Here is a 13594-nt window from a genome sequence, read left to right on the forward strand (position 1 = left end):
TTCCAGAGGGAGCTGTGCACCGAATGAGGGCAGACCTGGGGCTGTGCACCCAGTGAGGGCAGACCTGGGGCTGTGCACCCAGTGAGGGCAGACCTGGGGCTGTGCACCGAATGAGGGCAGACCTGGGGCTGTGCACCCAGTGAGGGCAGACCTGGGGCTGTGCACCCAGTGAGGGCAGACCTGGGGCTGTGCACCGAGTGAGGGCAGACCTGGGGCTGTGCACCGAGTGAGGGCAGACCTGGGGCTGTGCACCGAGTGAGGGCAGACCTGGGGCTGGCTGCTGTCACAGGGAGGCCGACTTCAGATGGCGAAGGAGGAAGAGGCTGCCAGTCTCCCAGACACTCATCCTATGGAACAGGATGCCATGTCTGTGGGGGACAGAGAGCTCCAGGGGATCCCAAACATGAGTGGTTGATGAAAGTGATCTTGTTAGAATGGGATGGAGCAGGAGGTGAGCAGAAGAGGACCCAAATGAGAACACCTGGTCCAGTACCTTTGACAAAGTAGAGTCTCCTGGGGGTAAATGCCGAGAGGTCCCAGGATACAGGTTTTGCTGTGGCTGAGGTGGAGGCTGAGTTTTGGCCTCCAAGGCAACACCCCTGCCTCCAGAAAAGGCAATAAGAACCCCTCACACACATCAGCCTCTCCTGTGCTTGGTGCCCACCTGAAAACACCCAGCCAGGTTTATGCTGACCAAAGCTGTGAAAGGACATGCCCTCAAAACTCTCAGATACACGAGTGTTTGCTCTTCTGGGTTATTCTGAAACTGTCTTTTCAATACCTGACTTGCATTGTGGTAATTTGGCAATTGGAGTGGTAAATTGAAACTAGATATATTTACACAGAGTGACCTGTCTCTGCTCTCTGCATGTGCTGATATATTGTTATCTAGACATCTGAGCTGGATGGCAGTATTGGCGTTCATGATACCATTGAACCTTTTCTGATTTCCTAGAAAAGGGACAGAATTCCTGTATCTGCCAGGATTTGCCTGTTCATCATGTTGGTTTCCTTTGGCACTTTAGGTAATTATAATAGATGGCATCCTTAATGTTTTGTTCAGAAGGCAATGTAGTATCAGGATGATGATGTCATAGTTGGAGCTGTGGAGGATGGAGAGAAAAGCCAGCTCTTCTCTTGTCTTGGGGTAAAAGTGTGGGTGGGATGAAAAGGAGGCCTCTTTCCCAAGGGTAGGGGCTTCTAATACTTCATTAAAAATAAAAATTTCCCCCATTCTCCTTTAGAGAATGACCTTTGTCTCTTCATCCACTTACTCATTTCCCTGCCAATCCATTTATCTATCATTCATCCACCAACACCTGTCCATCTATCAATCATCCATTAACCTATCCACTCACTTATCCATCCATCCATCCATCCATCCATCCATCCATCCATCCATCGACTCAACCATTGATCCATTGATCCATCCATCTATTCATCCATCCATCCACCAATTCACCTATCGCCATCACCCACCCGTCTGTTGATCTATTAAATGATCCATCCATCCATCCATCAACCCATCCACTTATCCATCCACCAACACCTCCCTTAATCTACCCATTTATTGATTCATCCATTTATCCATCGATCCGTCAGTCCATTTTTCCAGCCACATAGTCATTTGTTTCAGTGTAGTTTAACTCTGGTACTTGTACTATATATAAACTTTAAAAAAAATCAAACAACCATCCTACAATTCAGCCTTTTGTTATTGGTCTGACCACTTCTTCCTAAAACCCAAGTGTTCTAGATACATCAAGCCCATGGGTGCCAATGAGGTCACATTAGCCTTAAGACATGAATTCCCTTCTTTGTTTTCCTTAACTGGTGGTGGCTCAGGAGACATGTGACACAGTGTGAAGAGACACTCCTGTGTAGTGGCTAAGAGCCACTGAGTGCCTGGTTTTTGGGTTATAATCCTGGCTCGGCATTGCGCAGCCTTGTGGCCTTGCACAAAGTTCTGCTCTGTGTCTTAGGACACATTGGGTAAAGTGAGGCTGATGAAGCTGATGAGAACACATACCTCATTAAAGACACTGTCATAATTCACAGAGTTGGTGGTGTCTGATGGCCCCAGGGCCTGTTCTGGACTATCTGCTCCTTAGTCCAGGGACACTTGTCACCCCATGTGGTGGGACTGTAAAGTAAACAGGTATGAGAACCAGACTCTGGGGATTTGGAAGCTTCTGGACACCCTCCACTGCACTCAGTCTTCCTTTGAAAATGTCACTGGGTCTTTGAAACAAGATGCTTTCAATGATGTACTTTTTTTCTGTCAGGATCATTTTCTGCTCTGAGATGGCATCTCCCATGACATCAATCACCTCCATTTTGTTTCCATCATCCAAGAGCCGACATAAAAACCCCATCTTAGAAATCCTGAAAGAATGACTCTTTTTCTTCCCTGTGCATATCTTATTCAGTCTTCCTCCTGCTTCTAAAATGTGATCTTTTATGGAGCTGGGCGGCATTTGTGGCATCTGAAAGGTATTGGTATTTAAGGCATTTGAAGCTGGTGGGGCTGGGCCTGCACCCTCTTTGCATTTGTATCCCATTTAATTTGTCTTTATTCTGCCCTGAACATCTCACCTTTCATTCTGCGCAATTTCTCTTTTATCTCCATCCATCTATGAATTATTCAAGGGAGTTCTTGGATAGTGGGCTTGCTCATACCCAGAGTGGCAGCTGCATCCCTGATTTGGGTGGTTCGGTTTCCATCAGGAACCATACATTTACCAGCTTTGTGTGACAGAGGACAAGAGGTGCCATCAAATTAAGGACAGACAAAAAGAAATGGCCGGTTGATACCAGTGCATCTGCTCTAGGCAAGGAATGTGCTGTCTGGTTTAAACTGAGCTGGCTGGCTTTGTTACAGCCGCTGCCAGGTAGGGGATGAACACCACGACAGGACAATTGATGTCTGACTGGAGGTCGAACCCTGGCAAGTCTATCACTGTGGAAACTCAAAGGTTCCAAATTCAATATGAAGAAGGGGCCAGCTTTCTGTTAACTTCCCTGTCACCTCATCCTCCCTCCCTGTTCCTTCCAGAGAGGGGCTTGTCTCACTGGGTGGAGCACAGCATCTCTGGTCAGGTGGAAGTTTGCTTTCAGCTTAGCAAGGGTGTGGGCGGAGGGTGTTGGTGACATGCTGGGGCTTGCCCTTTAAAGTGCTGTCTTGGGTAATCATCTCCTCAGGGCAGTAAGCATTCGCAGGACATTCAACTATACTGACATTTGTATTTGTCATTGACTATTTGTTTACACTGATGAGAACCTGGACGATCCATGTTCCTGAGTCATCATTGACTAATGACCCCAAAATTCCTTATGACAACATTGAGCACTGAAGGGCACTGATTCCCCTCCTAGGAGAGTGTTGGTAGGCTGGTCTTGGACCCATGTGTGAACTCTGAAGTCATCATTACTTCTTGGGGTCACTTACCTTGTCCTTTCTGGTGGCTGTCTGTCTTTCCAAGACCCCTTTACTGTGGTTATGTCACATTGGTAATTTCTACAGGACACCATTGGCTCCATGCACGCTTCCTACTGGCCCCATTTTCTTCTTCTGGAAATTAGAGTCATTGCAACCTCTTCCTGTCTTCTCAAATTGATGCTTCCTGACAATTGTCAAACACTTGGACTGACAAGATGCATCTTCCTCCATGGGTCAGAACAACTGCACAGACCATGATGAGCTTTGAAGAGACATGCTTTCTGCTTATATGTGTGTTATGGTTCTCATATATCTTGAGAACTCTCAAGGCATCTCCCAGACTGATGCAAATCTAACCTTAAAAGTTATTTCTTCAGACTGAGTTTAATTGGGGATGACAAAAATTCACTATATACCTGAACAAAAATGTCAAAGAATAAAAAAAAGATATTAAAAATATCTCACAATGTTTTTCATACTTCTTGCCAAACTGGACAAATGGAAGTACCCAGGACAGACATAGTCAATGATAGATAAAGCGGATCAGTAGTGGGAGGAACAATCAACATAAGAGTCCTTACAATTAACATAAGAGTCTCTTGTGCCTGGTATAAGAACAGAGTGGTGTGAGACCAGCCTCGGCAGCCCTGGGGTTGGCACATGGCCTTGGCTACTTTTCTCCTATTTGGATGAGGTTGCGCTCAGTCAACGGCCCTTACCATCGGGCTTTTCACGCAGCTTCTGAGCTGTGTTCAGCCAGTAGCGGGCACTGACAAGGGAGGCCGGAGGCAGCTTCGGCAGGTCCTGGTTTGGAGTCACTGTTTGCAGAGCACTGTGCTTTAACTCTCTAAGTTATAGTAACTCTGAACTTAGGGTGATATGAGAGATATTTGAATTAGCAGAAAAGATAAAAATAGTCCTAAATACATCTGATCATTTTTTCTCTTCTCTTAATTTTTTTTTTTTTTTTAGAGACAAAGTGCTGGAGCGACCAATGGAAAAGACAAGACGCCGGGAGATAATGGTAAGATGGCAGGAAAGGTCCTGCTGCCTGTCCACCCCCCTCTGCATCTCCCTGGGCATGCATAACTCTGAACCATGCCTTCTGCCCAAATCAGCTTGCTATTTACGCTTGTACTTCTGTTTAGAGTGGCTTTTAGCAACTCACAGGAGCCCTGTGGTCCGGCTTTACAAAGAAAAGCCGAGCAAGCTAAATGTGATGCTAAGAGCAGTCTCCCTCCCAGAAGAGGACTCCCATTTTGGGTGACATGTTAATTACAATGCAAATATAGTTCTCTGCTTTCTTCATTAGGGTTGGTGAGAATCCACCCGAGTTGTTGTGAGGCTAAAATGAGATCAAATGAGATAAGTGCTTTGAAAACTGTGAAGTGCTCAACTCCTAGAAGGAGGGTGGAAACTGGCTTCTGCCCTTCAGAGCGCTCAGAACCCGGTGCTGGTCTCAGGGGTGGAGCTGAGGCAGGAGTCTTGCTTTTACTGCAGCGAGTCACCCACACATAAAACCATAGGGTGCTGGGAACATGCACCTCCCTTCTCTCCAGGCTTCACTGGGAACAATTTTCAGTTGCGGGAATGAGCTTCATATTTTTATGGAAATGAAAGATTGGCTTGGAAGAGCTAGATTTGGGACAGAGGACACTGCATAATAGTGAACCCCTTTATCCACAATACCTGGGGACACTACAGTGTTACTTTGAGGACACTAGATTCTGGATGTTCATAAATTTTATGAATTACAAAATGTGGTCTCCTTTTGTGGAAAATCCCTGCTCCCCCCACTGAGTGGTAGAGATGCTGGTGTCCACCAATCAAAGTGTGGATCACAGATGAGACTCAAGCAGAGAACATCATGCTGTACTGTCCTGGTCAGGGCCAGAGCTGTGGAGGTGACAATGACCTTCTCAGAATGGGGAGTGAGAAGGAAGGATGGTGGGTCTTCCCAAACCCAAGGGTGCTCATTTTACGTCAGAAAATTTCTGTCTCCTGTGCAGGACTGAGGGAGCAGGTGGGACACCGGCAAGGAGATCAGAGAGCTGAGGAGAGAGCAGGAAGGAGCTTAAAAGGGAGGAGGAAGGGATGGAGCTATTGGCTTAAATGAGGAAAGGGCGTCTGTCTGTCACACAGAACTGATTTTCCTGGTCACACAGTTATGTCCACCTGACAACTGAGGTTTGTGTCCACAGCCTCTCACAGTGTCAGGACTACAGTCTTTACCATCCAACTACTCCTCAGGGTCACCAACTTGTTACTATAACTTCACTGTAACCTTAAGAGCGCCAGAAGATCTCACAGACCTTTAGTGCATCTTGGCTTAACTGGTGATGGCTTCTCTTCTGGAAATGAGAGTAGAGCAAGTTTTAAAAGTTTGCTTATCACTAAATATGAATAAACACTCTACCTGTTAATACAAGGAATTCTTATTTATGAAAAGCTCCTATTTTCGAAGCTCAAACATATCCAGTGCAAATAGCAGTGGGGTTTTACATCTCTTGCTAACGTGTGGCCGACAGGGGCCGGCTGAGCTTCCCTGCCTGCTCACGTGTGTCTGTTGCAATGCCTCAGGATGTGCAGCTTCTGGAAAATTCCACCATGTACCTGGGAGAGAACACGATTTTAAGAAGGGAATAAAAACCTTTTATGATCCAACTGCATCTTTTATAATATCTTTTATGAGATTGTCCCTGGCCCACACTTTGAGCCTGTTCCTGTTCCAGTATGAGCCCTGGATACCCAAGTAGCCTGGAGCTTGATGATGAGGTATGGTGATGGCTGGGTCGGCGCCAAGCTCTCCTATGACCCATGCTGCTGTGTCCTGGCTTTCTCCTGCCGTGCCATCGGTCCTTCGGGGCATGTCTGCATGCCTGGGCTTTGTACCCACAGGCAGGATTGGCTTTTATGAAGGGTGCACCTTTCTGCCATTCAAAAGATGGAATTTCTGCCAGCTTTAAAAATACATTTTTATTATTTAGTTTTTTAAATTATTTAATAATTATTTAAATTTTTGAATTAAAAGTTGGTTCCCATCAGTAGACATGGAGTGAGCCTCTCTTGGAGGCATAAAAATTAATCAAATGGAAAAAGTCAAGATGCTGCGAATAAGGCCTTTCATTACATAAACCTAGATATTAAAGGAGATTTGCTTCTATGTGGCAAAAAGGAATTAGAGATTATTTGATAATTATAGGATAATGGCACTGTATAAATCCATATTATTATAACAAAATATACCTTACTTTGAGGAAAAGCAGTTCCTACATATATTTGTATATGATACATTTATATTAGTAAGCCTTTTGGAGGTTTTTATCTCTAAAAATGAGTAAAGACAATAAAGGCTAGCAGTAGTCCAGAAAAGACTGCACTAAAATGTTCCAGAAGTAGGGTAGAACAAATCCCTCAAGAGTCCAAGTTACTCAACTTCTTGTTCTCAAATTCCTGGGTCTTGGAATTTCTGTTTTAGCTTAATATTAAATCACATTAAAATTCAACTTACTTTACTCTGTCAGAGCAATTATCAAGGGAGATCTATTATGTTAATGTATGTTTCCTGTTAATATCAAATGGAGCTGCCTACACGTGTTAAAGGAGCAAGGACCCATGAGAACAGACACATGCAGCATGGAACACCGGAAGACTGTGAGAGCCACACAGCACAGCGGTCCTTAATATTAAAAGCAGGATTTCCCAGTTCTTTTAGCGTCTACAAGCCAACATGCTATTGTTCTAAATATGGATTTAGTGGAGGCCTCTGTTTGAAATATAAGGTCATGACAACTTTGGGAGTGACCTGTGGGTCTTGGAATGGTTTGCATCAGGAAACGCGGCTGTCTCAAAGCTTCAGAAGGGGATTGCCCTCTGGGCTCCACTGACACTAAGTACTTAAGGCGTGATGTGATGGGTCTCCAGCAGTTCTTGTTGTAGCTATCATCATAACACCTACTGACACAGAATATGACACCTATTCATTTTTTAACTGTCCTGGACACTCCCAAAGTCTTTCTCACTCTCCTGAGATATCAGCCCACTGAAACCCAATGTCCTCTGTGTTTCAAGACTTTGTACAGTCATTTAATGTATGGTGGTAAACTTAAAATTTTAACTTAAAAATGTTTATTTTTATTGTTATTTTATTTTAATTGTGTGTGTGTGTGTGTGTGTGTGTGTGTGTGTGTGTGTGTGTGTGTGTGTTGGGAGTTGTGCACATGACTGTAAGTAACTGCAGAGGCAATAGATCTCCCCGGAGCTGGAGTTACAGGTGTTTGTGAGCCGCCTGATGGAGGTTCTAGGAATATAACTCAGGTCACCTGGAAGAACAGTAAGTGCTCCTAACCACCTCGCCACCTCGCCACCGCGCCAGCCCATGGTTGGCAGTTTTGTTGTTAATATTAGTATCATAATTTCTTTGGCGAGTATATATGCTCTTGTGTGTGCAAGTGCATGTGTGTGGAGGGCATCTTCCTCCACTTTTTTTTTCTTTGACAGAGTCTCTCACAGCCTGGAGCTCACTGATTTTGCCAGGCTGGCTGACCAGTGAGTCCAGGGATCTACCTGTTTCCATCTCCCCAGAACTCTGTGTACATGACTGAACCACCAAACCTCGAAAATTCACACGGGTCCTGGGGATTGAACTGTGTCTCTCACACTTGTTCAACAAGGACTTTTACCAGGGGGCCATCTCTTCTGCCTGGGCACTGGAATGTGGGTGACCTAGAGATTTCCATGGCTCTATGGACAGAGCTCCCGGGCTATCTGCTGAATCAGGCTCTGGGAATCACTGCTCCTGATGTAACTTTCCACTTCAGTGAAATGAGAGTTCATGGCCCCAGTGACAGATCTCTGTAGTCTAGACAGCAAAATTAAATCCAAACATATTTATCAGCACAGATGCTGTCTGAATGCACACAACTCATTACGAATCACCTATTTATTCTTGCAAAATGCTATCTCTTTCCTGGGTGTTTGATGTGGAACCTGATGTGGGTCACTCAGACAGACTTGGGTTAAGTTTCTGTACTCACGAGTGGAAGAGGAGAGTCAGGGAGAGAAGAGCAGCTGCGGGGGGACTTCCCGTCGAAGGAGAGATTTATGAGTAATAACCCTTCGAAAAGGCTCTGCTGCTTGCCCAAGCTAAATTGAGTTTCTAAAACTAGGACAGAATTCTCCCGACTTACTGAGCTATGATGAATTGTTTCTAAAGACAAGGCAAATAAACCCACATGATTCGAGAAAAGAGCAGCCCCCTGCTCTGAGGGGCAGTGTCCTGTCACTCCTTGGGGGGTCACCCTAGAGTTGGGGTTTCTTTAAGGAGAGGGAATAGTGCAACACGACCTCAGGCTCATCCTCCAGGGGTGTGTCTCTTCCTTGGGGGTGATGCTGTCACTGTGAAGTTTCTAGGAGCTTTGAGGACAAGCGGGGAGAAGGTGAGATTTCCCGATTGCGTGGTCACCGACAATGGAGGGGGCACTCTATTATATCAGGTTCTGTCCTCTTCCTATTTTGAATACAATCCAAACAATAGGAATTCAAGTTTATTTTACCTTTACTTTTGAGAGAATCCACCCACTGGTACACAAGAGAATACTTCTCTTATTTTTCTGTTATCAAGTAGGTGGGGAGAGTGATTGAGGACCCACCTTAGCACACACACAGACATGTACACTACCATTAAACTGAGTGTGAGGGCTCACGTAGGAAATGGAATTCAAATATGCATGCCTCCTGCACTTTGCCCTTAGTTTTAATGTCGCCCACTAGCCATCAACAGTCTTTTCTTTGTTCTTGGTGCGTGACAGGTTATCAAGACCCACATACTGATGTGGGCTGATTGTGCCTAGGATCTGTTTAACCCATCACTATTTGACTTGTACAAGCATGGGGTGTGAGGTCACCCAGGCAGGGGTGGGCAAGAGGTGACAGAGGGCTTATTCCCACGTTCAGGAGAGAAGACCATCGTTGGAAGGTGCTGCCGGGGTGACGGTGCATTTGTGTCTAGAATGGCTGGTATGGAAGGCACGAGGAAGAGATGTGATTTCTGGAAAGGCTCTTGAGTGTCTGTGACCCTGGATGCTTCTATGAGTCATGTATCTGTGCTCGACTTTACATAAGGCACGGAGACAGGGAGGCACACGCTGCCTGGGATGCAGTTTTGGTGTTAGGAGTCGGGCAGGGTGGGTGGAGCATGTCAGTGCATTTAGAAGGTGGGTGGAGACTGGACTTTTAGCTCTCACCAAGGCGTGGACTCCACATGCTCTTCGGAAAGGGACGGTGACAACCTCAAGCACACCTCGGAAACATGTTGCTTCTAAGGCAGACTGCACCTGGCTATGGAAAACTCCCCTCCATGAGGTCACCCATTTCCACCCAGGCCATCGAGCCTTTTCCGTCACCGCCACCGCAGTGTACCCTGTGCTGTAGAAGCCAGGAGCCCCTGCAGGAGGGCTGGGAGTGCAGCCATGCATCCCGCAAACACAGCAAGCAAGGTGGGAATCAAAACACGTTGGTCTCCATCCAGGCTCTCCTGTTGCATTTCCTTCTTCTTTTTTTTTTTTTCTTATTTGAAACAATCAATTTACACACACACACACACACACACACACACACACACACACACACTGAGAATTTCTGAAACTCAGAGATTAGTCCTTTGTGCTGTTGGCTCCAAGCCCTCTGCAGAATCTGTATTCCAGGAGGAAGGGACGGATGTCCAAGGTTGCTTCTAATATTGATCCAGATGGGGAAAGAATGAAGCTGGAATTGCTTATTAAGCCAGGCCTTTAAGCCATCAGGGTCTGCAAGCAAGGCTGCTTCAAGTGTAGTCTTGTTGAACGAGTGGCTGCTTCTGTGTGAAGGTTGTCTCAGGGATTAGCACTGACCGGGTTTGTTGCTATCAATCTGAGTTAGCAGAATGCCTTCTAAAAGCTGTTTTGCCCTTTGGGTTGAGGAATGTAGTGACTTTGATACTGGAGAAACTCGATGCTTCTCTTCTTTGGAATCAGGTTGTTAACCATGTGGAGGGATGTGCTGGCCTCTCATCCTCCATCCTTCCTCCTCTTCCATCTTTGTTCCTGTTTTCCTCCCTTCTTCCTTCCTTCCCTCCCTCACCAACTTCCTTCCTTGTTCCCTTTCCTTTTCCCCTCCTTTCTCCCCATCTTTTCCTTTTTGACACTGAGTATTGTATAAGAGGACCAGGACAGCTGAATATCAAACCACATTTCACATCATATGTGTTAATGAGAATCTGAAGTGATAAATGATGCTCAAGAATGGGGTTGGAGATCTTTCTAAGCCCACAAAAATATCATGACCGGGGAAGATATTGACCTCTGCCCTTTGGAGCTCTTTTCCAAACAGGAGACAGAGCGGCTTCAAGTTCCACTTATCAGTTGTTTGGTCAAATGAGGAAAATGCAATAATTTAGACATCTTAATGGACTGACATCTGTAGCTCTAGGGTTGGGCACCACCTCTGTCTATGAAACAGCACATGTTTTTAAATGAGCTGGCCAGTTTTGTAGACAGAAGGGTGATTGCAAGCAGAACAGATGGTCGCTTGGTTGCTTTAAATTTCATTTTCCCATACGGGTCAGAACAGAGGGGACCTCTCCCCCAACACTACACCCCAAACTGGCCTGCTGGGGGACTTGACCATTTTCTCTCTTCTCATTTGAAGTCAGATGATGTCTTAGCTTTGTTTGTGATGTGGATGGGGGCATGCTGGGCTAGAGCAGGCACCCTATCCAGACCAGTGCCTCCTCTGTGTCTGAGCTTACAATTTGTATGGAAATGGTGTTTCCTTTGTGCTTGCAAATCTCTCATTTTTTTCCCCTGGTAGGTGAAGCAGTCCTAATCTTATTTAGAGAATTGATTTTTGCAGGCAGCAGTTTCCCAGAGGTGAGAAGCAGTTTGTGCTCCAGCCTGGGCTATGTGATAAGGTGGTTCAGATGAGTAGGTTTCACACTAGGGAAGTTTGGCAGGGAGCAGCAGGCATGTGGGAATGCTGGGGCGCCCTGCAGTGTCAGCTCTCAGCAGGTTGCAGTGTCTGGTGTCCTTAGAGAGTGGGTCTCCCTCATGGGCTGGACCTGTGTTGCCAGCTAACTATGCAGGATTGGATGGAAGCCTGGCCACCACAGTATCTCTGGGGGTGGATGGAAGCTGGTCCATTCTAGTTTCAGGCTCCAGGAAGGAAGGTTCAGAAATTATAAGAGAACACTCTCTAAATACACCTTTGGGGAAAGCCCTTGGGGACTGTTGTGAGCTTATATAAATTCCTCTCAACTAAGTGACTGGTTTCTATAGCATTCACAATGAATAACAAGTCAGTTTCTGATCAATATTAATTAATCATGAAGACTGGGCTCAATATTTTTGCTCTATCCAATCAAGAAGTGGTGTATTTCACTCTTCTACAATCTTATTCTTCCCTGAAAGGGAGTCTCCCTGATTCAGAAAGTGACCAGTTTTCATTAGCTTTAGGCAGGCTGAGAACCAAGTTGTCTGTCAATCATGTTTTTAAGAATTACTTCAAAATGAGATGGTGGAGTCTTTGACCCTATGCTAAAGTCAAGCCCAGTGGACTAGCCTCCCACACTATGGCTTTGTCTTGTAGGTGTCAGGGGTGGGCAGTTGTCCACATACCTCTTATGGGCATCCAGATTGCAGAGACCATGATAAATATACAACAGGCTTTGTCTTGAGTTCAGCAAGTCCACCCCAGCTCCAATTCTGGAAGGAACAACCTGAGCATCCCTTGTTTAAAAATGATTAATCAGAGCATCAAACCACATCATCTGGGTGGAGGTGCTTTTCACAGCCCTGCTATCTGCTTATGAGGCCAGCTCATGATGGGCATCATATCCAAATTTTATTTTATTATTATTTTTTTTTTTGGTTTTTCGAGACAGGGTTTCTCTGTGTAGCTTTGCGCCTTTCCTGGGACTCACTTGGTAGCCCAGGCTGGCCTCGAACTCACAGAGATCCGCCTGCCTCTGCCTCCCGAGTGCTGGGATTAAAGGCGTGCGCCACCACCGCCCGGCTCCAAATTTTATTTTTAAAAATCCAATTAACCGTGCAATACTCATTTCAGAATCTATTTTCATTGTATCACTGCTAAGTTGCTATCTTGGTTCAACATAGAGATAAAGAAATTTCTTGGCATTAACAATTAACTCAAGGACTTGAAATGGATGGTGAAAATGGTTTGTTATTCACTCAGAACACTGCACCAAAGTGTGCAGCTCAATAAATCCAAACCCTGGGGTTCCCTTTGGATACCTGTGAATATGCCTGAACCATGCAAAACATCACCAAGTGGACTGCATGAGACTCTGTCTCAATAAACAAACAAACAAAAAAAAAATAAAAACAACCAAGAGGCTGGGGAGACAGACCAGTCAGTAAGATGCTTACTTACACATACATGAAGACCTGAGTTTGGATCCCGAGTATCCATGCAAAAGTTGGGTGTTGCAGCATGTGCCTGTAACTCTGGCCCTGAGGCAGAGACATGGAGATCCCTGGGGGTTTTCTGGCATGGCCAAATTGGTGAGCTCCAGATTCATTGAGACATCCTATCTCAAAAAATAAGGTGGAGAGTAACCAAGGAAGAGAGCAGACATTGACCTCTGACCTCCATATACATATGTGCACACATGCATGTGCACCTTCCACACATTTGTGAGGATACACATGTCTCATACACATGCACACACAAACATGCATATATGTATACAACACATCCACACACTCACACACTCATGCTGCAGTGGTGGAATTGGTAGGCACCCAGGCTTGACTGGGTAACTGGAGAGTGTACAGAGGGTTGCCACTGAGTTAAAGGAAGCAGAGAGGAACACTGAACTTCAAGTTTGGATGCTGATTCTTTGGCCATTGATCACACAGAGGTAGACAAGACACTCACAATACACCCTGGTGCTTACAGAGCTCAGGGTCAAGTTGATCCCTACATGAGCACTCCCTATCACACGGAGGGGACTCTCCCTGAAGAGGTACAAGTGGCTCCTAAGCCGGAATCGAATGCTCCTCAGACAAGAGCTTTCCCAGAAGAAACTGAAAAACTCACAGAACAGGAATACATTCTGCAGAGGAAAAAGCCAAATCAAGGAAAATGGAAGGGAATATT

The 13594-nt window shown here is 45.6% G+C and overlaps 1 protein-coding gene across 2 annotated transcripts in view; it reads left to right on the top strand.

Moving 5' to 3' along the window:
• The window catches only part of Pcp4 (Purkinje cell protein 4), a 68431-nt gene that overhangs the window by 29677 nt on the left and 25160 nt on the right, over positions 1 to 13594 (top strand). For both annotated transcript variants that reach the window (XM_042259593.2, XM_006981374.3), the window contains one exon: positions 4412 to 4463. In XM_042259593.2, the coding sequence (XP_042115527.1) occupies positions 4412 to 4463 (52 nt within the window). The remainder of the gene's footprint in view (positions 1 to 4411; positions 4464 to 13594) is intronic.

The sequence above is a fragment of the Peromyscus maniculatus genome, chromosome 12 (genome assembly GCF_049852395.1).
Source record: "Peromyscus maniculatus bairdii isolate BWxNUB_F1_BW_parent chromosome 12, HU_Pman_BW_mat_3.1, whole genome shotgun sequence".
NCBI classification, from domain to species: domain Eukaryota; kingdom Metazoa; phylum Chordata; class Mammalia; order Rodentia; family Cricetidae; genus Peromyscus; species Peromyscus maniculatus.